We start from the raw sequence: 25,252 nt of genomic DNA, 5'->3' as shown, positions 1-25,252 counted from the left end.
TAAAGAGAAAATTGCAGACTTGACTGTTGCGGATTGGAAAATCTTGACTATTTTTAAATGACTAAATTGGGAATAGCAAGGGAAGAAAAACATTCTCTGTCCTTGCAAACGTTTGTGATGAACTTCAGCTCAGTGCTACTTGCTAATAGGTGCAGGATCAATTTTCGGACTTTTTATTAACCAAACGATAAAATGCTCATTTAAATATTATAATCTACAGATTCCTAAATGATAACAATAATGGGAAGTTGTCACAATACTTCGCTTATCTGCCCCTGTTAAAACAATCCATTGACATTAACACTGGGACAAGTAGGGGTAGGATGGAACACACTATGCGTGACAACAGCTGATCAAGCTTGTTGAATGTTTCCCTGGTTGCTCAGCTCTGTAGGAAATGAATGGACTTTTGCCGAGTTTGGTCACCCGTTTACAGTTTGCACTTAACTCATGTTCGACAAGCAAAGGCGTATTTGTGTGTGTGGGTTGAGGGAAAGATCACACCCGAAACCAAACCAGACGTGACTTTGGAACGAGCATGAACAGGTGAACACGTGCCCGTAAACAAAGTGAATCCTGTGCTTCTCCAAGCTATTACCTCCACATAGAAATTTCCGTGCTCACTGGAAATGGGACACAAATATAGACAAACGGGATCATGATGCTCACAGTCTGAATATCCAGAGTAGCCCCGTCATGTTTGGACCGACACACACACACACACACAGTCGACCCGCGGCAGATTAGCACGCGGGCCGATCAATAACGAGGTCAACCCCTGACACTCGTACGGTATGAAGATGGGTGAAGATGTTTGTTGACCATCTCCTTCTGTCTTTTTTTTTTTTACTGTCTCTTTTTTGTTCTCTCTAACACTATTCACACTGATTATAGCAACAACACTCCAAAAATATGGAATATATTTAATTCTGAGGCTGGTAGAGACGCTGGAGGTATCCTCTTCTCCCAGCACAGTTATGGTTTTATGGAATGCATTAAAGCTTAATAGAAGAGTGAGAAGGGGAGTCTGTCACATCTACTGGTTGACACATTCATTCTTAACACTGATAATGAGTCCCATTAAGAACTACTTCAAGAAACACCACATGAACTGCTGGGCTTGGTCTAAATTACTTTCACATTTACCCAGACTTGAATGATTTAAAATAACAAATAGACATCGATCAAAAAGTTCGGAAATTAGCGTTTGGTAGATTATTTCTCTGTTGTAACAATGCTTCTTGGCAATGAATTTTATACCGTTGGAAAGCCTGTTTAGTTACTTTAAATCTGTTAAATCCAGCTAAATGTCAAAGTAACACAGACCGATCAAATCTGGGTGAAATCACAGTGAGTGGGATTAAACGTTTGCCGTTGAACCCCGCCCCCTTTTTGCAGCCTGCAGCCAGGTATTCCCCCCTCAGTGGTCTCTTGCAATAAGAGTGTGTGTGTCACTTCCCCCTGCTGACATTTAAAATAAACGCTACTGGATTACATCAGTGTTAGCTCCACACAAAGCACTAACACTACTTATTTATAGTATATATATATATATATATATTAGATATTGTCAAATGTTCCATTTACATAGAAATTCATTATCATCTTCAGTATAAAAAAACTGCCATCATGGTCTTATAATTGTTTGATTTGAAATAGAATAACAATGTAAATTGTAATGCTGACAATAAGTGACCCCACGCACGCACGCACACACACACACACACGCACACGCACACGCACACACACAAACAACCCTCATCCTTAAGTAGTCTGAGTCTTTAGTGCAGTAGCATCTTATTTTTCCAGTGTGTCCATGAGTCATTACTGGTTGTAACATCCCAGCTAACAAGCTTACCGTGTAACTGCACACCGCAAAATGTGGGACTGTGGGATTCACCTGAGGGGGTTTTGAGTAAGATGTGGATAAATATAGAGAGGACCTATATAGAGGGCACCTGCAGACAGAACAGGCATTTCTCCTTTCTGTTGTGACGTTGCTGGCGGCGATTACAGTCCTACTACATAAATAAGTTTATGTAAATGGATAAACAGTAGTGTAAGGCGCTGCAATCTGCAGTCACTTAATCTGCTGATTCTTTTTTTTAGTTAGGCATATAATAGTTCATAAATTGAACATACTCAAAATGCTTTTATCCATATTTTTATGATACTTTCAATCATGTGTTTCTACGTATAACTGTTAGTCGCAATATTCAAGAGTAAATCACTATATTATTGAGAAGCCCTAATGAGCAGTGATACGTGGTGGTCAGTAGTTTAAAAAAGGTGAACGTATGCATTATTTCATATAATAACCTGCTAGCAGATAGAAGACTCTTCTACATCTGGTACATTTACATCCCAGAACAGTGATGTTCATTAATGTCACTTTATAACTACATTCAGAAATGAAGCGCTCACCCAGTCTTCATTTCCTCACTTAACAATTTCTGTTCCATCTCTTACAGCCTCCACTCATATCATAGAAATAAAAAAAAAAAGTGTTATTCATCACTTACATTACTTTCTCAGTCCAAGCACTTAACGAAGCGTTGGCGACTCCGCTACAAAACACATCACGAGCGCAAGTTACGCTCTAATTGAAACCGCCGAGTGTTGATTTGTTTCCAAACTCTGCGGCAGCATCATCCCCGGTGACTCACTCTCGTTTAATAAATGATGGTTTGGAATTTGTTTTCCACTCTGGGTTTCATCAGACCGTTCTCCAGTGTAAATATGCCTTTTATGCATTTGTATTCTCACCACATTAGCCCGTCTCAGCCTGAGCTGGTTTCAGTCTGCTGAGTCGGGGGACCTTCATGTGCTCTCCTCCTCTTTATTTTGTGTAATCACTGGGGAGCCGAAGTCACTCTGGCTCTAAATGCACTCCAACAAAAGAGCAATCGCTCACTCTCAATTTCGCAGCGACTTATTTTTGTTTTCTTTGTTTCACCGGCTCTCGTCTGTCTCCGTCTCCATCTGTGTCGCTCTCTCTCTCTGGCCTTCCCTCCTCCTCTCTCTGCCTCTATCACTTGGCTGATCTCTCTTTCTTCCCTCGTCTTCCTTCCTGATTCTTTTTATATCTCACAGAGATGCTCCTCAGAGGCATCCAGTGGAGTTGTCTGATCTGAATAAATGTTTGCGATTAGAGGCCGGGGCTGTCTTGTGGTTTGAGCTGCCAGTGTGGGAGTCGGCACTCAAGTCGCTACGTTGTGCCGCAGCGTTTGAATGAGCCTTTGTCAAAAGCCTCCCTCCCCCCCTCCCCCCCTCCCTCCTCTGTCTGTCGCTCTCAGTTTGTGGCATCTATTTTTAATGGCCTGGGAGACGTGCGGAAAGCACCGGCCTCTATCTCGGTCTTGACAAACAAGATAGTTGATGATGGTTACTTTGTTTTGTTTTTTTGTTTTTTTATATCACAGTGGCCTTTATTTGGATGCATATTCAATGTGAAAGCGTTTGGGATATTACACAGTTTGTATAATACATGTTGTCAGATACAAACTAGAGTTTCTGTGATTTCCAGGTTTACGGAGCAATTGAAACAAAGCCAGCTGAAAAACACAGAGACGTACATCGTTTTTTCTCAGTCCCTGACAAGTCGAGCCGCGAGCCATAAACAATTTATGTATTGTAGCGTGATTTAGATATACGGTGAAATCTGTCCAGCATGAGACGTTCTCTCCACCAATCACATATTTTTACGCCAGATCCTTTGAAGACTCAACGCTTCATAGGAGAGTGCAAACTTTCTCTCATCTTCAAAGATGGTCCGCAGGGGCTCCACTTTTTCCACCCAGGTTGGGATGGGCTCGCGTCGACCCCTCCGTCTGGTCGCTCCATCCGCGGCACAAAATGTGGCCAGACTTTGACCTCACTTACTTTGATTTTGATGCTTTCACCACCAACAGTGACTCACGCATGGCGCCACACTCCCCCCCGCTGGTGTCACCCAGCTCCCTGCAGTACCAGGCTTTGAAGTGGGTGCTAGCCGGTTGGTGCCGGGCAGTACAAAATGGGAGTGATTCTTTGATGTCCTTTATCCCGTTTTGTTTTGCAAAAACACGTCATTTGCCACCTCACTTTTGAGTTATACAATAGTCTACAGTTACACACCAGCGAATAGCCACTGGAGCCTAAGATGACCTCTTAACCATAGACTGTAAGTAAGAGGTGGATGTAGTCACCGTGACGTCACCCATTGGTTTGGACTTTTGAAGCATCAAGTTCAACATTTTGGCCAACGCCATCTTGCTTTTTGGCCGTCGCCATCTTGCTTTTTTGCAACCAGAAGTGAGACGAGAGGGTGGAGCTAAGTGCAACCAATGTCTGAATAAGATATTTTAGAACAAATCAACTTTGATGAACTGAAAAAAAAAAATACACTATGAAAGGGTTAAAGTTGCAAGACAATTTACTAAGACTTGAAACTAGCCATTGAGACCATAAACTCAAATTTACAATGTTATATGTCCGAATATATCAAGTGAGAAGTAGGGTCATTTTCTCATAGACTTCGATACAATCTGACTTGTTTTTGCAACCAGAGGAGTCGCCAATAAGAAAAAGAGCCGAGGCACAACTTCCCATCTCCCCACTCTCCATGGTCTACCCTTCTCCGGTGTGTTCGTGTGTGTATGAATTGTCTGAATCATATTAACTTCTGGAACTGGCTTTATATAAGAGTTTATATTCTCAAACTTTTTCTGTCTGGGATCCAAACTGTATATGTTAAAGTTCAGGCCTCCAGACTCATTAAAACATACCAATACTTTTCCACTATGGAGACCCACCAGAAAATCACCTGTGAAACCTGTGTGTGTGTGTGTGTGTGTGTGTGTGTGTGTGTGTGTGTGTGTGTGTGTGTGTGTGTGTGTGTGTGTGTGTGTGTGTGTGTGTGTGTGTGTGTGTGTGTGTGTGTGTGTGTGTGTGTGTGTGTGTGTGTGTGTGTGTGTGTGTGTGTGTGTGTGTGTGTGTGTGTGTGTGTGTGTGTGTGACACTGCGCACACACTCCACACAACGCTGGCTGGCTGGAGCAGGGAGATACCATGGAAGAGTGGCTTGTTTGGAGAATCGGTTCCACCTCACATACACAGTACTAGAGCTGCCCAATTTTAAATGTTGGGTTGATGGAAATGTTTGTCCCATAATGCAAAACACTAGGGACATGTAGCAACTACCTACAGCAGAAAATAACTTTTAAAAAATGGATCTTTAGACACTTTGAGAGCATGACACACACTCAAAGTGATCAGTGACAGAGCGACTCTGCTCACATCGTTATTGGCTTTTTAAGGGCTGCGGTTTTTCTTGCATTTTGTGGGGTTTTCTGTTCATTGACTTTGAACACTGTGCGGTACGAGATACTTCCAGTGTTTTAACTCAGCGCAGTGGGGGGACAGCTGACAGACCAGACAACCAAAGGATCAGATTTGAGACGGCTAATCCCCACCTCCGTCCTAATGCTGAGGGTTAGATCAAGACATCCTTTTCTACATACTTTCATATCATTATTGATTTGTTCAACAACCAGCTAGTTCCTGCTTGTCAACTTGAGAAGTGAGTCGTGTGTGCCAAGGTGTCTTCTGTTCCTTTTTAAAGGGGTTGACAAGAATCCATTCATCACCCAGTCATTAGGAAACTCGCATGTATGAAGGTTGCATTGAGAACAGGCAATCACAATGTTGTCTTTAAATTGAAAGGACTTTGCACACTGAGGGAGTTCAATTGGCATGTCAATATACATTTTTTTAAACTGTAGAGTACTTTCCCACAGAACGCAAATATTACACAGCAAAAAAGCAACGTCGATTATTTTTTCCGGAAAACAAAGTTGATTTTTCTGAGCCTTTGCGAATAAAGGCATCAAATGGTAAATGGACTCAAAGCGCTTTTACACCAATGTCATTCACCCATTCATACACCGATGACAGGGGCTACCATGCAAGGTGCCACCTGCCCACCAGGATTATCTAATATTCACACCCATTCACACTCCGGAGGCAGAACCTACGGGAGCAATTTAGCATCGACATGGACTAGCCAAGCCGGGGATCAAACCGCCGATACTCTAACTTAACTTTTTACCAGAAGGAACTCCAATTCATAGCATTTTGCTAAAAGGAAACTCAGGAAAACTGTTTACAGTTTAACAGTTGACCTCAGACAGACTGTCAGATCCAGGTAGTTGGTCCTCTGCTTATGCAAATCTATTCAAACCTTTTTATTGCAACTGTCGCAAATTTGCATCACTGCCGGTTTTGAATAGTTTTGATGCAAATTATTCACAAGCGAGTATTTCTGTTTTCATGTCCTTTTATTCGTCACAACCCCGGTGTGTAGAGGCCTTAAGAGGGAGAATTAGAAAGATAAAGAAAGTGAGTTTGTATGAGATTTTAACGTGTGAGAGAGTCTCAACCGCCCCTTTAGCAGAGTTAATTTCCCCTGACAGGGGGTCTCTACTCGCACTCTCTGATAGAGATAGATGAGTGCCCTCCAATCCACAGCCAGTGACACGTGACTGACTGACAGCCCAACAGAAGAAATGTAACTCTCTTGAGCTCTCTCGTTCTTTCACTCCCTGGAGGAGCGCTGACCTATAGACAACTATGGTATATAACGCAGCCCTAAGTTTGCTGTGGCTGGAGGTCACATTTTATTCCGCTGTTCCTTTAGAATCATTGCATCAGATCTGTAGGATTTGTACTTTGGCATCTAATGTAGGACAAGCCTGAGGCTGACGCGTAAATGTGCAGTGACGCTTCGCCCGTAATCCAGCCAGGTGTTATAAATATGCGCTCTGCACAAAACGTGGTCGTTCATCATTCTCACCAGGCCTATGTGGGATTCCGAAAGTTAAAAAAATAAATATGTTCGCCCACATTTTTCTTGACATCAAAGCATCTGGTACTGCTGTCGCAGCGTGTTGTCACATGTTTCTCCCTAAAAGATCACGAAGAACTCTCGGTGTGAGGATGTGATTTTGGGCACCAGCGAGGGAAAGTAGATATTCTTAACCTTTTGTCTTCCGAGAACGGATCGTGTCGAGTAATGTTTGCTGCTGGTGAATGTATCTGGCATCTAGGTTAAGTCTTCAACAGTTCTTCAATAGTAATTAAAAAGAAACACCCAGAATGAAACTCTCAACCTTTTAAGAGCAGAAAGGTTTTACTAAAAGGAATGTTTGTCACGGGGCATGATGAGGACTCAAGCGCAGACAGTCAGGTGTAGTGAAAAAAGGGTTTTAATGAATAACCAAAAACAAACAGGGAATCCAAGGACAAGACAAAAGACGAGGGGGGAAATCCGGCAGGAGAAGGCAGGGCAGGCAGACTGGGAAACAGGACGAGCAAAACGGGCGGGTAGGTAGGAACACAAACAATGACCTGGCAGTGGGTGTGTGTGAGGCAGGGGTTTAAATAGTGAAGGAGGCAGAGTGAGCAGGTGAGAGTAATGAGCTGATGAGGTGAGTGTGATTAGTGATCAGGGGCAGGTGAAGGGAGTTAGGTTGATGCTGAGGGAGTGACTGACAGGTATGAGTGAGGAGGGTGAAGTTACACAAAGACACAGAACACACAAGGTAAAGCCTGATTGTGACAATGTTTTTGTTTTTTTGTAGTTCTGTTTACTCCAAGTGTAAATACCAGCAACAAACTTTGCACCTGATCCCAGGCCTCCATCCATCACTGTCAGCGGAGCTGTAGGCCGACACCTTAAATAAGGTCCGGACTGCTGTGACTAAACAATCCGGTTTCTGTGACAAGAACATTTGAGTTTGGTCGCTGCTGGGACCACCGCTGCGCCCAGAATCATTTGTGAGGCAAATGAAACTTGGAGAATAAAATTAAAAACTGGAACAGATGAAATTGTAGCCGTTACCAATTTTCAGTCTTAACACTCTGAATTTATGCGATCAAAAGGGGCAGCTCATTTTTTTTTTGTGTGTGTAAACTCTCTGCAACTTATATTTCTTTATATGTTGTTGCCACACATGACCTGGCAGCTGATTCACCAAGTTATTAGTTAGTCTCAGTTAGTTTTAACTCCCTAAAAATGCATTTTCACACTGACTTTTGACTGGACGAATTGCCAACACAGATATACTAATAATAACACCTTTAAAATGAGAGTACTTATTTTTTCTTCTGTGGGCTGTCAAACCCTGCAACTCTGACAACATCAGCTCATCCCTGACACCATAACTAATAGATCACACAACTTGTATACCGTGTGTGTCATATGCCAACACCCTGACCTATTTGGTGCCACAGCACCCACATCGTTCCCTGCATTGTGCTGCAAAGCTTCTCAATTTAGAATAACGTGACACTGCATAATGTTTCGCGATGCTGCCGGTGAAGTGTTATTTATTCAGCCCCCGAGCAGATCGGAGGGATGCTCAGCAGCTCCGCTTTCTTTCGTGATGAATAAGAGCAGCTGCTGCTGTGTTGTGCGTGCGCCCGTTTGTGATTCTATGTGGTACAGCTCCAGGTGTTGGGTCCAAACTGAAGGATGGAGGTCTTTTGGTTTGACACCTGAACATTGCTCTGTCTATCATAAAACATCAGCAGGAATACGTATCTCCTATTCTCTATTCTTTTTTTTATTTTGTTCCCGCATGCACACGTGTGAATTTAAGTGCAAGTAAATGCCGAGTTTTTGGGTTTGTGAGCGAATACAGCCTGTCAGTCCGCTTTCCCCCCCGAGTACAAACTGGAATCATTAGCGAGCCCGTGACTGGCTGTCACGGCACAATGGTTGCGACACTGACAGCGAGGTAATGCGGAGTTTGAAAAACTGGTGTATTATTTCCAGCGTATTTGTACATTTGACAAGTTTGCATCGACACAAACTTGGAAGCAAGCTCGACTGGCAGAAATGATAGTGAGACACCGGGAGATGAAACGAGCATCTGGCAGCACACGTACACACACATGCACGAATGTGAGCGCACTCTCTAAGCTGTCAGTGTTGAGAGAACATTATGCAGCAACATTGGAATAATTTTCCTTCAAGATCAAGTCAAACAAATGGATATCAACGTAGGTATCAAGAAACTGCCTTAATATTTCTTGGTGCAACACAGAAGTCACATTAAAGATTCAAATTCAGCAAGTTATTAGCAATACCCACATTTTCTTTTTTTAAAGTTCAACTTCTTTTATATAACTGTGCTTATTAACAACCTCCAGTTCTGAAAAGTGTCTTAAACTTCCATTCTCTCTGCTGGCCAGCAGAGGGCGACTCCTCTAGTTGCTAAAACAAGTCTGATGCTATAGAAGTCTATGAGTAAATTACTCTACTTCTGACTTGATTTATTACCAAAGTAAACATTGTAAACATGAGTTTATGGTCTCAATAGCTGGTTTCAAGTCGGCAGTCCACAAAGCAATATGTGACTATGTCCACTTCTTATAAACAGTTTCCATCTCACATCTTTAACCCTTTTACAGTGCGTTTCCAGTTCATGAACGTTAATTATAACATATGTCTTGCGCAGCGTTCGGCTGTACTTAGCTCCACCTTCTCGTGTCTTATCTGGTTGCAAAAAAAAACAAAATGGCGACGGCCAAAAACCAAGATGGTGACAGTCGAAATGCCGAACTCAATACTTTCAATAGTCTACAAATCAATGGGTGATGTGACAATGACTATGTCCACTTCTTACATAAAGTCTGTGACTTAACTACTGAAGGACGTCTACAGAAAAAAACTGCTTTTCATGTTAGTTTGAAGCTTATTATCTTCTGAAGGATAATTGGTTTCCCTCTGATGGAGACACTCTACCATGTCCGTCAAGTTGCCTCAAAGAAGTGCCAGAGTTAAAAATGTAGTGGTTTGAATCGGTGCTTCAATGTTGGCTAAATGAGTGCAGTGTGACACACGGCGCACACACAGCCACTAAATTGCATTAGATGATCTCACGTGAATAAAGGGATTATGTTCCAGCACTATGAGGGGATTATGTGACTCAAGAACAAACTGAACATGGTGTTTTCACTCGTCAAGGCTCGATTACCGTCAGGTTTTAAGGAAGGACAACATGTTATTTGAGGCCAGGAGTCGCTCAAGGTTTGTTACGATAAAAGCAAAAAGCATCACTCACACCAGGAATGTGCGTAACTGGAAACATGCTGCGGATTTGTAGACACAGCTACATTTAATTGTATTTGCTTATCCATTCCCACACTATTCCAGTGTCAGACTACTGCTTGTTGCCGTCACACATAATCCTTTCAGTGTCTCCTGGTAGTATTTGCAGTGAAGACATACTGACGACTTGCTGTGCTATTTTGTACATTTATGTCTTTAAGGAAAAGTACAACATTTGTGCTCATTCCCGTCTTTGCCAAGAGTTAGATGAGATGATGGATACCACCGTGTTTTTGCAATAAATAATTAATTCGTTAATTAGCTTAGCTTAGCATAAAGACTGTATATAGAGGCTAGGCTAGCTCTCTTCAATGAAATCCACCTACCAGCACCTCTGAAGTTCACTTATTAATATGTTATTATCTTGTTTGCTTGGTTCATGAAAAAACAATGTGGAAGGAAGTTATTCTTCTTAGGCCGAGAAGTTGCTCAAAACTCTTCTGGCCTCTCTAGTGCTCATAAAACAATACTGCACCAGATGGCTCCGTAAACAAAGGCGCTTAACGGCCTCAGGACTTTAGCCCAGGAGATGCGCGAACAAAACGGAGGCCTGCATGAGTGGACTAACTGGTTAGACAACCTACTGGGTAAATGGAAAACACTTTTCCTCTCCGCGTTCATCTCATTGGTCTCTGTAATAGCATTATTGGCTGTGTGTGGTTGTTGCTGTGTTCCCTGCATGCGTACACTCGCAGAAAGGTGCATCACCACTGCATATTCTTATTTTTATCGTATTGTCTCACTGAGCTTTCTGTTGTTATTATTGCCTTGCTCTTGCTGCTTTGTCTGTCAAAGCACTTTGTAAACTCTGTTTTTAAAGGTGCTATATAAATAACATAATAAAGGTTTGCTGGGAGATATCGAAGTCGACCGTCTCGACCAAGATCCACGTCCTCTCGAACAGACGTAGGATGATGTCAGAGACGTCCGCAAATTCATTCATCAAAATATAAACGAGTCACAAGAGGATTTTTTATTAAAAAACAGCACAAAAGAAACTGTGAAAAAGAAGTTACAGAATCATAAAAATGAAGAAAACAATATATTTTTTTGTTAAAGTCCACAAATATGGGATCCATACAGTATTTATAAAAATGTGAAATATTTTCGGGATCACTGAAAACTCGTAGCACCAAACTCGGCCTCGTGTAGAAACTGCTGCATCTTGGTTCTGACCCACGACTGTTAACATTCTACATAAAACAAACTTAATGTGATGCATTGTCAAAACATAAATGTAACTCCAACTGAATATAAGATAATATTTATGATTTTGCATGCAAAGAATGCTTCACAAATGTAAAGATGTCATGCTTTTTCCCTTAAATATGTTATATTGATTCATGTATTGTGTGAAATGCAGGAATTCTTCTTGATGTATTAGATTACAGTAAAACAAGTGAAGATAAGTGCTTCATCTCAATCTCAGATCACACTTGTTGGGGATTTAACCTCCTCCTTTATACTTTATTTGACCTTGTCCTGACCGAGGGAGCCGTTATCGTCACACACACACATGCCAGGGTTGGGGCCACTGTGTGTGTGGGAGTCCTGTCCATTCTCAGGGATAGCGAAGGTGCTGTTCCTGCAGATTGCTACACAATATCCCACCGACTAACCCGATTCACAACACTACTTGTTATACTTTTTAAGCTAAATCACCTGCGTGTCAGAGCTTCCTCTTTGTACGGGGAGCGCGTGAGTGCCTCACATGGAGATATCAAACCTTTGCTCTATGACACACGCAACGCTATTGCTAATGAGCACACACACACACATAATACTTCTACGTTTAATGCCTGTAAATACCGTTAGCATATTTCTACATAAGGTATGGCAATAAATGTCAACATTAACACCAGCGTTGATGTGTTTCATCACAGTACACTCGTATAATTTAGTTTACAGCTTAAAAAACACGTTTAAGTGTGCAGTTACTCTTTTAAGCTAAGCTAAGCTAACCGGCTCCTGAAGCATCATACTTAAACACACAAACATGAGCGAGGTATTGATCTTTTCTTTTGACATGCGACAAGAAAGCAAATGAGCAAATGTTCCCAATGTTTTCCTCCAGATCCTTATGAGGTTGTTCGGTACTTTTTGTCTTTCGCTTCAGGTTTTTGCTGATACCAGCCCATAGGTTGGGATCCCTGGTTTTTCCACCCTCATGTCATTCCTCCACTCTGATGGAGCTCCACGCCCCGTCGGCTCAAAGACCTTGACGGGTCCTGTCCATGTCTCTTTTTTTTCTCCCATCAGTTTCGCTTTCTAGTTTCCGTCAACTCGACTGTCGTGATGCCAACCTTCTGTTCATTTTTAATCTGCTCCCACTGAGCCCTGCACTTTGTTGTCTTCCTCTTCATCTCCGCCTCTTTGCTCTCCACTTTTGTTTCCTCTGCCTGTCCCACCTCCGCCGCATGCTACCCTTCATTTTAGTCGAAGTCATCTTTGTTCCTTTCAGCTTAACAGTTTCTCTCCGCTACCCTCTGTGCCTTTAAATATCCCATCCACCTTTCATCCTTTACCTTTCCTCTCTGCTTTCTTCTCTCTCCATATTTCTCCTCTTCTCCTCTACAGCTCAGTATGTTCTTGAGGATGCAGCCTTTTTTTTTTTTTTCATTTTGCAGCAATATCTCACCTGCCTAACTGTGCTTTTGACAGCATCCCACCTCTGTTGCTTTGCTGCACCTTTCTCAACAGCAGACCGAGTCCAGATGGCCTGATTCTGTGCTCAGTATTCACCACTGTCCACGTTGGAAAATGCACATAAGACTTAAGAGGCAATGTGAAGATTTGGCATGTAGGGATGGGCGATATCTGTCGATCCATCTGTCCATCGCTGTTTATAGAGTCATACAAAGTTAATAGAGCTTCTCTCTCCACCGTCGAATGTAAGCTTTGTGATTGGATTGCCCGACGCATCATCACATTTGGAAAAAGAGGTTGTGGAGAGTGAAAAATATGTAATGTTTCTTTCAAGTCTTATCAGAACCCAGAGTGCAAGGTGAACTGAGGTCAGGCAGAACAATTTAAATTGCTCTTTTTGTCTGTCTGTCTCCAGGTCTTCTCTGACGTGCCCTCATTGCCTTAAGCAGAGCAACACCTTCGACCCATTTTCATGTATCTCCCTGCCGATTCCCCTACGACAAACCAGGTGATGTATAACACTCAACAACAAGTAGTAGAGTGTGTGTGTGTGTGTGTGTGTGTGTGTGTGTGTGTGCGTGTGATTATATATATAAATATAAATTAATCATGGGCTGTTTTTCAATGCTCTATTAAGGCTACTTAATGTTAATCTTGCTGAGTTTGACAATAGAGACGCAAATAGAGAGAGAAAGATGAGACTTCGTGGCTCTAGTGTACACTGGGGTTCGGCATTAAAGGCCCTACACACGCTTTACACACCCAGGGGATTTTAATTATTTTGGCTGATTAGAGCCAGTCTCAGGACTCAGGATTGATTGACTTCTTCCTCATGATTCCCATCTATGTATGTCAAGATGCCAGTAATTAAGTAGTCGATACCAATACCTGTGAAATTCCACGATATTCGATACCCAATTTGATACCACGGGAAAAATGCAACAAAAAAAACAATTAAAGCCACGTTATAATCCCCTCTTTAATATTTTGTTTATATTGCTATAAAAAAAACGATGAAACTTAATGCAACCTTAGCGTTAGCTGTTAGCTCAGCAGGACTGTGCTACTAACAGCTAACATTTACTAGCCTCCCTCCTGTGTGCAATGCAGCATTATCAGGGATAAGATAGGGTGGACGCGTGGATAGTGAGTTTACTGTGTCCTTTTAGGATTTTAGACCCCGTTTGTCTCGACACGAGTCCTGTAGTGTTTTCTGAATTTTAGCATCGACTTGGTACCGAAGTATCGGTTCTCGTGACACCTCTATTCCCATCAAAGCTTCAACCCAACGTCGACCTAAGTAGAGGTCTAACCACCCAGAATAACTGAAAACTTGAAATAAGTCGAATGAGGGGCGTCTTGGTGACCAAGGCATGCTGGGTAACCACAACATTTTGTCACATATTAGCCCCGTTCTCTCTCTCTGTTCTCTCTTCATGTGTCCAGACATGCACAAGACATCTTAAAAGAGGAAGAAAAGAAACAAATGCCTACGTTCAGTGTTCAGTGAATCCCTCTATCTTCAAACATACAGACGCTGCTGATCTGCATCCTCTCTGCACGAATGACTTCCACAACCCCATTTCTCTGACAGTGTGTGGTCTGTGCCCCCCCTCCCCCCCCTCAATACATACAGACACACACACACACACACACAGTGGCCTCATTGCGTCGTCCTGCTGCAGCAGTATCCCAGCAGAATGCCTGATAAGTCGGAGGGCCCCCAGAGACACAGCGGGGTCTGGCTGGCAGTAGGGCATTGAGGTCTGGGTGCTGCAGATAATGCTGTTGTGGCGGAGAGAATAGTAGGACGGCAGTATCTCTGAGTGTTTTCTCCTGATCTAACCTTGCACAGTCAGTCTCAGCATAATTCCTACTAGAGTTATTATTTTCTAAAACGATCGAGTTGCATTGGGGGTAATGTAGAAGGCAGGTTTTGACAAGGTAGAAGAATGCATGGAATAAAGATGATCTGGTTCTGCTGCACCAATTTCTTTTTTTAAACTGTGCCACTCGTTTTTCAACCAGCACCTGAACACAGACCTTTCAAATTAGCTTTCATTACCAGAAAAAGATTACAATTACTGTTAAATACTGCGCTTGTTGATTGACTATTTCAAGAGAGTGTTAAAGACTGCATACACCGTGCGCTCTTGGTGCTTCATGTGGGAACATATGAGAGGTTTCTGTTTAATGAGGACTAACAGGCTCCGATCCAGCTGGGGCTCGGGAGGCTGCAAAAAAAAAAAAAAGAAGAAAACCCTGCTTCGTAAGATGACATCTCCATTTCCTCTTCCTCTCGAGTGTCATCCTACACCTCTCTTGCCGTTTCATTGCACATCTCGGTGTCTCATCGCGCAGCATCTAACAGCGCAAACAAAACATCTGCCTCAGATCCTCCGCCGTCTGCCCTGTCAGCCTCGCCGCCGCAAAACACATTACTCACCTGAATAATGCATGATGGGAAACAGGAAGTGGAGGTCTTCTTCCCAAATGAGAAGGCGTGACCTTACTCTGTCTCCCCGCCCCGTCTTCTCCTCCATGCTACCTGCTCTCCTTCATGTCCTCTCATCTTCCCGCGGCACCTCGACCCTTTTTAAATCTTCATCCCTGAAAGATTTCAGGTTTCTTCATGCGGGACCATCAACGATGTGCTGCTCATGTCTTGTCACGCATCAGGGGAAAATGAAACACTAAAGACAACATCTGGAAATAGTTTATTCACTTCAGATTAAAAAAAGTCCGACACAGACAAATCGAATGGTTTGTGCTCATGAAATTAGATTTTGTACGACAGTATTGTCAAGAGGAAATCTTTTCCCCAATCTTATTAGACATGAAACAGCTCAGCGGCGTGTCTCAAAGTCTCATTTTATCGAGTGTTTTGTTTTGCTGTTAAGCAGCTGAAATACATCAAGACTCAACACATCTGAACAAACTGACAACACGACAGCGGTTGCCCCCCGGCGTCCTTGAATTCTGCACAGTCATATTATCGTCTCTTTTTGGTTTTGGTTGATGTGTGGATTTCTAAACGGTATGCACGTATCAACTGATGTGTGTGTGTGTGTGTGTGTGTGTGTGTGTCTGCATACAAATATGTTAATGACTCAGTGTGCCAGGGTTTGTTTGGAATCTGTAATAAATGTAAACATGCAGAATCAGAATTGCAAAGCAATTTGGCACTTTGCTCTATATCATCTATCTCCCTCTCTGTCTTCCTACCCCTCCCTCCCTTACACACACACACACACACACGCACACACACACACACACACACACATGCATATACACACTTCCTCACCCTCCCTCCCTTTGGCCCCCTGTTCTATTTGCCCCACAGGCCGATGTGTGTGACGCTGGTGTTCAGTACGAAGGGTCAGAGGTACCTGCGGGTGGGGCTGGCTGTACCCCTCTTTGGTTCCCTGTCCTGCCTGAGAGCCATGGTGGCAGAGGAGGGCAAAATCTCCCCGGACCAGGTACAGAAACACACACACACACACACACACACACACACACACACACACACACACACACACACACACACACACAAAGACGTCTGCTCTGTAAAATTGGGACGGAAAATTATGCGAGGTCACCAGACTCTAGAGGTGCCACAGGAGAGTGAGGGAGATGCAAATCAAGCAGTCTGCACGCTCTCACACAGTCCTGAGAAGAGGTCGAATCAGGTAGAATAAGTGGAAACACCTGTGTGGGTGGATCAGAAGTATTTATGGGCTTTAATGAAAGATCTATTTTTGTAACCCAGCGTTCTTTTTTTGTGTAAAAATGCCAAACATTTGATGGTTCTAGTATCTAAAAAAATGAGGATTTGCTGCCTTGCTCTGTTATATAGAGCATTTTACAGCCGACTTCAAGATTACGTCACAGCGTTAGCTGGAGGCAGAACAAAGGAAACACTGGAGGCACGAATCACCTCAAGGGTAGCGGGGCTGAGGTTGGACATGAAATATCATCTTGCTGTGTTGTTGACTGCCAGAATCCAAATTGCATACATTCGAGATGATGAACTGGGATTCGAGGCTCTATCAAGCTGCAATATTGGGGAAATGTTTTAGAGAGAAAATGTTGCTTATAGTTTAAAACAGCCGTCTGCTAACCTCCTCAGCCGTCACGGCTGCTGCTAAATTATTATAGAGGTGGAGAGAGATGTTGCTTTTAGACCAAACTATTAGAGAGATGAAGAGTTGGTTGAATGAAAGCATGGCGGAAGTAGCAAGCTAACTAGCGGACGGCTGGCTACTTAGCTAGCTTGCTTATTCCTCCATGCTCTCACGCAGCACTGGTTACAGAAAAAGATCCGAATAAAGTTCTCACTCATCTGGTGATAGCAATGTGCTTTTCCGACACATGTGACAAGACTGAGTGGCTGAAGCATTAAGTTGGTAAATATTATTAATTTAGCAGCTGGCTAGTTAGCTGTTTACCTTGCTTATTACACCACGCTTTTATGCAACACTGGTAACAGAAGATGGCCCCACTGCCTCATTCCTCGCCACTAGGAGACTACAAAGCAGGGAGGAGAGCAGGCAGGCGCTCAAGAGAGGAGCTAGAAAACCCAGGTTCAAAACAAAACAAAAAATTCAAACAGAAGTCTCTGTTATATAGCAGGGTAACAGTTGAATGCGTTCACATAGTAAGCTGAAATGTCACCAGCAAGATAAAGGTTAGAGGAAAAGGTTCCAGAGGTATCCGTTCATAAATCTTTCACCTGCCCGACAACAGATGATGAATATTCCTGGGTTTTATAAACCCGTGTCCACAGCAGCGTGAGAGTAAAAGAGAAGCAAAGATACCCTTTTTGTGGTCCATAAGTGGATTGTTCCACTATCTATTCTTATAAAAAAATATACCTTTATGTCAAAATCTTTTCCAAAATACACTGTATAGAAAGTGTCTTGATGTAATAATGTTCCTCTGAGGGATTTTCTTTATGTCACCCTTTGGTTCTCAGTGTCTGCCATGGTTTTGCCTGGAATTTAAATTCTTCTTCACGTCAGTGTTGTGATGCACCAACGTTCTTCTGATTTAAGACTTCTTCTTAAATCATGCAGCTTTTGCTTCTTAATGATAGTAAGAGTAAATAAAGACCTACCCGGCTTTACAGGAACAGTGCTGTTCCTTAATTTCATTGTCCTGCGTCTCGACTTTAGCTTCTATCTTTATCTTTTTGCCCTGTTTTCGTGTTTTGTTTTTTCTTGCAGCTTCACTGGCTTCCCGATGAGGAAATGTTTTTCAGTTCACAGGGTGAGATTTTCTTGTTAAGCTCCCACCCACGGTCCCATGGTCTACCCACACAGGCGTTTTCACATACTGATTAGACCTCTTCTCAGGACTGCGTCTGGACAATGTACTTAATGAACATCTCCCACACTCTTCTGTTTGTTTTGTTGCATTAGTTAGAGTGGGAACATTTACCCCTTTGTCACTCGTATTGGTTTTGCCTGTATTCCTGCCAGCGTACACCGAAACACAGGTGGGTGGGGTTTGCACTTAATATTAAAACGGGTGAAGCCCTTAACCAAACAAACACACACACACACACACACTGAGTCATACTGGCCACACTCTGTGACATTATCATAGGTTTGATTTAAGTCAATCAAGCCCATGGCTCGTTCATGTTTCAACAGTGTGACTAAGTAAGAGCAGTTGCTTTGGTTACCTGCATTTTAATAATCCTTTCACATATATTCTGCACTTAAGCAGGACATCTGCCATCCAATCACAATTGAGTATTTTGGAACACAAACAAATAAATAGAAGAAAAACAACCTTCTCTGTCTGCACTTTAAATACTTACAAGCACAAAATATTCATCATTGTGAATCACATCGCTCTCCTCACTTAATACAAATGTTCTGTTTGACTGTCAGGGCCCTGGGGATCTCTGACTTAAACATGAAATGCACTTCTCTGATAGATAAAAGAAACTTGTCCTTAATATTATTCCCTTTGCAGATGTTGCTCTTTTTGAATTTGTGTCTTGATGTATTTTTTTCTCTCTCACAGGTCATCCTTTCGGAGTTGTACTCCACGGGTTTCCAGCGTTCCTTTTCAGATGACGATGACCTGACGGCAATCGCTGATAGCGACGTCATCTACGCCTTTCAGGCTCCTCCCCTCTATAGTCGTGGAGGCTCCGCGCCGCACTCAGGTAACCACGGCAACAGGATGTCCATCAAAAACATGCACCACACTTCTCTCATTTTTTTTTCCACATTTCCAATTTTCTCTTTTTCAGCCTCTCGTAGTCCTCCTGATGACCTTTTATTTACACTGATTCACTGTTTTTCACTTTCACTGGATATTTTTCACAGGCAGACTTTTTACTTTGGTGAGGAGAGGGTCATTGTCTGCAATGAGCTTTGTATTCCTCCTCTCATTCTGTTTCTTTATGCATGATTTCCCCCAAACATAATAACTTCTGAATGACTAAGGAAGTAAGTATGAGAAACGTCTCACCTGGATGAGCTCCGACAAATGATTAATTTATCTAAAACTCTGAGGAGTTATCAGAGTGTGGCTAGTAAGAACCATCGAGAAGAAAACAGTAGATGTCAGAGTTCTTGATCAGTGGTCAGCAGCTTTGGATAGAGGACAGTTAGTCGATTGCATGTATATGGATTTCCAAAACATACAGTTCCTCATAAAAGAATGTGGTCAAAATATAAATCGCATAGATGAGTAACAGACTGGATACAATACTTTTTACGTAACGGGGAAGAGGAAGTAAATGCCAGTTCAGGCTGGAAACCAGTGACCTCAAGGATCTGTGTTGGGCTTTGTTGTCTGTATAAATTATTTGCCTAGTGTGATACAGCCTGATGCATACTGCCGAATGCACTGTTGACAGTGTAATGACACACAAACACACTTTCTGCTTTATAAAGCAAAAAGGCTAACTGGAGCCCCTTTGAGATATGCACTTCACTCGCTAAATGTAGCGATTCAGAATTAATTCATCATGTTTAAATCATCGGTGTTAAAACCAGCCAGAAAAACAATTGTTGTCGCCTTAATATCTAAATATATCAACAATACATTAATAACAAAAACCTGAGTTACAGACCGGGGATGTAGGCGTGAAGATACTCTTTGTTGTTGATACTATTAAAATCACCTGAAATTAAAAGCCTGTCATACATATGTCATATGTCACATAGGAGCTCAGAGAGAGTTCACAAAGAAAGCTTCTATTAATGGAATAATATCCATGTTTAGCCAAGGTTCTGTGACAAAAAAAGACATACATAGTTTATTGGACGAAATAACGTCTCGACAGGTGAATGATTTATTAGATAGTGAACTCACATTCAGCAGGGCCACTCTGACAGTTAAGTTACCCTGGATGGTGATCACATTATGAGAAACGACACCCCTGTCGGCTGTATCATTAGTCAGAATTGTGGCTCCAACCATATTGGAATAATTTGTGCATGCTACAGTAGGGTTTATGTGGGCTAAGTATCACTCACTGGGCTGTTATGAATGTAAGTTGGGCAGTAGAGGGAGCCAGTGGCACAGACCAGAGGGGAAGGCGAGGACACATGGGGGCGAAGAACAATTTGTGCACGAAAAATGTTTGCTGAAAGTGTATATGCGCCATGGATGTAGTTATTTTTTGCATCCTTTTAATCCCTTTTTTTTCATAGCTTTAAGTTTGTTGTAAAGGTGTGTTTTAGAACATCTGCCTGCTGCTTGGATGTGTCATTGTGCCAACATGAACGATAACTTTTAGGATACATATGGATGTTTACGAGGTATTCTGCAAAATGTTTTCAATTTCCCGGGATGGTTAATCCATCTAGCCGTGTTCTGCGGAGTCCAGGTTGCATTTAATCAATTCAATTCGGAGGATTTCATTGTTATATGATGAAAAGTACTAGAAGGAAATGCTCTGGATGAGCCAGTTTTAATCAAAGTAATAACCTTATTGTGACGCCTGCAGGTGAAGCGGAAAATATCATTTTGAATTGATGTTTCTTTAGTTTTAAGCAGCGGCTTTGGCACATGCATATCTAATGAGTTGTGAAGTTTATGAGGAAAATGTATCAGGTTACAGGTGCTTAGACAACTTCTGGTGGAGTTAATGAAGCAAACCCCCCCCCCCCCCCCCCCCCCCCTCTGGCTGTGGATGGATGGCAGTCAAGCTTTTGAGGTAAAAGATGTTTTGTCGTCAGCGTGAGGGCATTAATTGACGGCTCCCTAGGTTGGCAGTCAAAGAAGTTGTGGTTAGCCTTCGTCCAATGAAGCCCTTATGGGGGGGTGGAGAAGAAGAACGACATCAATATTTCACACATGTGCTCAAAGTGCTCATGAAAAATGAAGACTCTTCACTCAACGGGAGGCGTTTCTGTTGTGCCTTCACACAGTTAAAAACAGTGTCACATACGGTTTGATTTCACTCGCAGTCGCACACAGAAACACACGTGCATGAGTAAAAACAAACACGGGTATTGAGTCCATTAGAGCTGCACTGGGGAGTCTCATAAATACATGGCCCTCACACACACACACACACACACACACGTCTGCCGTTCTCACGAGCGATCTGAGCAAAATGATGAATGGTCTTTACCTCGGAATAATTCATGAGGTCACAACAGACCAGATTCCAGGATATCACGACTTCGTTCAGTGAGATTTATGTCACGTTTTGTGGAATGTTGCATGTGAAGTTACACAATCGTTACAGCTGAGAACCACGGTGGCGATAAAAGATGATGATGACGGCAGACAAAGTAACACAGGGAACATTTTTACACTTGTGAGCATAATCGGAAAGTACAGGTTTTTTTCCCCATATCTCGATGGGATTTATTTTAGGTGTTTCAAGTGTATAAAAACTGTTTAATCATCTGTCAACACACCAATTTTGACAACTCAGAGAATAAAACACCATTATTGTTGAAACTTCTAGTCTAAACTATTACAAACTATTACAAGCCACCTATTTCGTCAACTGAATTTAAAAGAGTCTAAACTACAAGAATACATAACCGAGGTTATTTATGTAAGACTCCTCTCCAGACTTGCCAGTACAGTGTAGTCACTCTGCTGTAAATATATAAAACGGTACATAATGACACACAAGTGTGTGTGTGTGTGTGTATTGTCGCGACTAGTTGTTTGATTTGGTCCTCATCACGTATGTCAGGCAGTGCAGAGGTCTCTTCCTCAGACTAAACGACCCTTCAGCTCCGGCAGTGATGCTGTCCATCATGTAAGTTTGTTTGTGCAGCCTCGGTGAAAGTAAAGTAAAGCCTACTGCTGCCGTGATGGATGACGGAAGGGAAAAAAAAGCCTGTAGAACCAAAAATCTAATGAAAAACTTCCCGAGGAGTCCGTTGTTTTTTTACTTAAAGAGATGCGAGTTTGTTTGGCGTATTCACGTGTGAGTGATGTTACTTTAAGATGCAGAAACATGATATGGACCAATGAATGATTGGCCATGGAAAGTATGTAAACCTCACGGCCGAGTGAAGCAACTCTCATGCTTTGCAGTTATGCTGGAGAAGGTTTATTGCATGCAGTGTGTTCCTCCGTCGTCACAACCTGCTGTGTGTTCCAGCGTTTGGGAGCTGGATTTCCCCCGACTTTAAGTGTTGGAGGATATTGAATCAGGTACAATAATGAGGTTTTCGCATTAGACGAAATGGCAGCAGGAGGTCTCGTGATGAAGAAACGCTGCAAAATCAATTAGGTCCCAAAGCGCCACGGTAGCATCCTATTTCACCCCCAACAATCCAGGTTATTTGCACATAAATGGAGTCATGACGCTGCACAAAAAGAAGAAGAAAAATGCTGCATATATGTAGCTCAGGGAAGCAAAGCGTGCTAACTTTGTGTGATGCTCACTTGGTGCCCTTGGAGTTAAAAAGTTAAGTTCTCCACGATAATGGGAAAGTCAATCAAGATTTGAGCGGAGTGGTTTGTGGGAGCTGCCTGCACGGAGAGAGAGAGGGAAAGACAAAATGTGTGTGTGTGTGTGTGTGTGTTGTTTTTATAAAAAGAGGATTCCCAGGGAAAGGTAGACATTTCTTAATGGAGATAAAGGGATCTGTCAGGGATTGACAGCAGTCTGAGATTAGATGCAGCAATTGAAGTCTTTCTTTCATTCCCTCCGCGTCGCCTCACGTACACACACTTTACCGTACACCGTGGCTCCACAATCAGCGTTCTCGAGTGTTCAGGTCCTGTCTCGAGGAGCTGCGAGGCCGAGGGTAAGCCACCGTGTCGTCCCCATCAACCCACTGGGGGCTGCGTGCAAGTGCAGAGAGTCTGGGATTACTCTGAGGTGTTAATCGGGGCCGTCGCATCCTTCAATCCGCCTCTTTTACGTGCGAGTGAACACACATTAAGGCAATTACAGGTTGCCCAAAGCGAACTCAGTGCAGAAAAGCAAAAATATGTCTGGGACATTCACAGGGGAACTCCCCCCCCCCCCCCTCCGGTAGGATTCATCATTTAAAATAACCCGAAAAAAGCGCCTACACTCGGTGCTCTGGAACGTGTTCTCAAATCATCGGGGGAAATAACAGCGACGGCTCGGCTCAGCTGCCTCGTGAAGAACAACAATAAGTGTCTGCGCTTGAAAGCTTCCTCTGCCCACAGGCCTGTCAAAACTAAACCTGCGGTGTAATTGGCAAGACAGCCTAATTGTGTTCAAGTGAACCAGTCGGCAGGGAAGGCGATCACTGGAGGAAGTCGTTTTTTTACGGTTGTGTTGACCAGAGAGCCCCTTTCTATTTTCTATCATTTTGTCATCATCTTCTCAGTTGAAGACTTAGAATCTAAAACCTTTCGGCTGACTTGTCTTTGGTTCCTGCAACAAAGCTAAAATCCAGCATGTCTACCATTTATATCTTATTTATTCACAGATATGATTAACACAAATTTGCAGCACTGTGTTGTGGACTGTTGACCGACTAATATTTGAAACATGTCACTAAGTGCAAAATACCAAGATAAACTTTGTGTAGTTGAGGGACAGCAGAAGAAGAAAGAGAAGGGAAGGAGTAGGAGGGCGGCATCAGGTGTATTTGAGTTCCTCCCCCGCCGCCTCCCTAATCTGTTGTTGCTGTTGGCAGAAAGCTCAGGTGCTTCGCTGTCAACGGGGGCACTTGTGGTCAGATGGCTGCTTGCTGCCCCGACCACGGATTCGTCCGGGGTTAAACCCAACGGTCGGTTGGTATTTTTAGCCAGGTGTGTGGATTGCACTGTCAGGGGTCACTCATTTGGTCCTGAACCACCTGGGAGAGATGTCTGTTCCAGTCAGGATGTGGCCAAAATCCTCTCTTGTTGTTGTTGTTTTTTGCTTGTTCTGTGTTACACAACTCGTGCTATTTGTTTTTTTACACATAAGTAATGAACAAACAGAGCAGTTTTGGGGGAAATAAGACTTTTGCCTCTGGTGCAACAGCAAAATGTGATTGTCTACTTACGGCTCCAAAACTCATGACGTGTTCAAATGTAATCTTGGCGGGAATCTTGAATGGATACAGCTGTCTGAAGGAGATGCTTTCGAGAGGGAATTATGACCCGTTTAACTTTCTTACACTTGCTCTTAGCAGCTTAAGATACCTAGAAACTAAAACTAAATTGTTATCAATAAGAATAGAATCTTTGATTTCTTAATCGGTTTAAATTATCTTTCTGGACATTGGTGAGAAACATAATCTGGAGCCTCGTAGGCCTTTACCGGCTGCTAAAAGAAAACAACAAAAACAATCTCGATCGACGATCGGCAATCGGTACAGGCGGCAAAAAAAGAAGTGATCTGGCCATCTCTCTAAAAGTTATATTTGCTCCTTTTTTTTCCTGCTGACCCGCTCCGTGACTCAAAACCCTGATACGATCCAGACCGTGCGTTTTGCAATCCGTTGCACCCCTGAAAAGCAGATGATAGCAATGATGAATAGAGTACCAGGGAGAGAGAGAGAGGAGTATAAGATAATGCAAAAGAAAGAAATGGTGGATGGCGAGATGAGAGTGATTGTACATGAAGTGGAGTGAGTTCTTCAGGGCTAAGCTGTTTAATTAACGGCGCCATGCTCACCACCTCCGATCTCAAGTCTCTTTCTCCCCGACTTCACTCGCAGTCACTTCAGTCTTCATGTTTATCTTTTAATTAAAAATTGCAGATCATAAACGGATTCCCACAGCATCCGTGACATTGTCACAAAAACAACAAATGGTTCAATATCGTGCTGATTGATCATTAGATCAATACAGTCACGAGATGCAGCTTCTCTCTCTCACGCCCGCTGTCTGAGTACAATTGTCTTTACTCACTTTGGGAATTACTTTGCAAAATTGGCAACCACTGCTCTTTTCCTTTCTGCCCTGGGAGAACTCCTATTCTCACTCTCACCGTCTCACCTCTCTCTACTCCCGCCGTCTTTTTTTCCACCCAGCTAACACCTCCCTC

At 42.8% G+C, this 25,252-nt stretch overlaps 1 protein-coding gene across 1 annotated transcript in view; it reads left to right on the top strand.

The window, feature by feature from the left end:
* Positions 1 to 25,252, top strand: part of usp43a (ubiquitin specific peptidase 43a) — a 92,965-nt gene that overhangs the window by 34,093 nt on the left and 33,620 nt on the right. Inside the window, exons 4-6 of the mRNA XM_076090257.1 lie at positions 13,214 to 13,306; positions 16,142 to 16,277; positions 18,832 to 18,976. Coding sequence (XP_075946372.1) covers positions 13,214 to 13,306; positions 16,142 to 16,277; positions 18,832 to 18,976 — 374 coding nt within the window. The remainder of the gene's footprint in view (positions 1 to 13,213; positions 13,307 to 16,141; positions 16,278 to 18,831; positions 18,977 to 25,252) is intronic.

This window comes from Anarhichas minor, unplaced genomic scaffold (assembly GCF_050575085.1).
Source record: "Anarhichas minor isolate MPS153535 unplaced genomic scaffold, ASM5057508v1 ptg000012l, whole genome shotgun sequence".
Lineage (NCBI taxonomy): Eukaryota > Metazoa > Chordata > Actinopteri > Perciformes > Anarhichadidae > Anarhichas > Anarhichas minor.
Note: the sequence above shows the minus strand (reverse complement) of the source record. Positions and strands in the feature narration are given on the sequence as shown.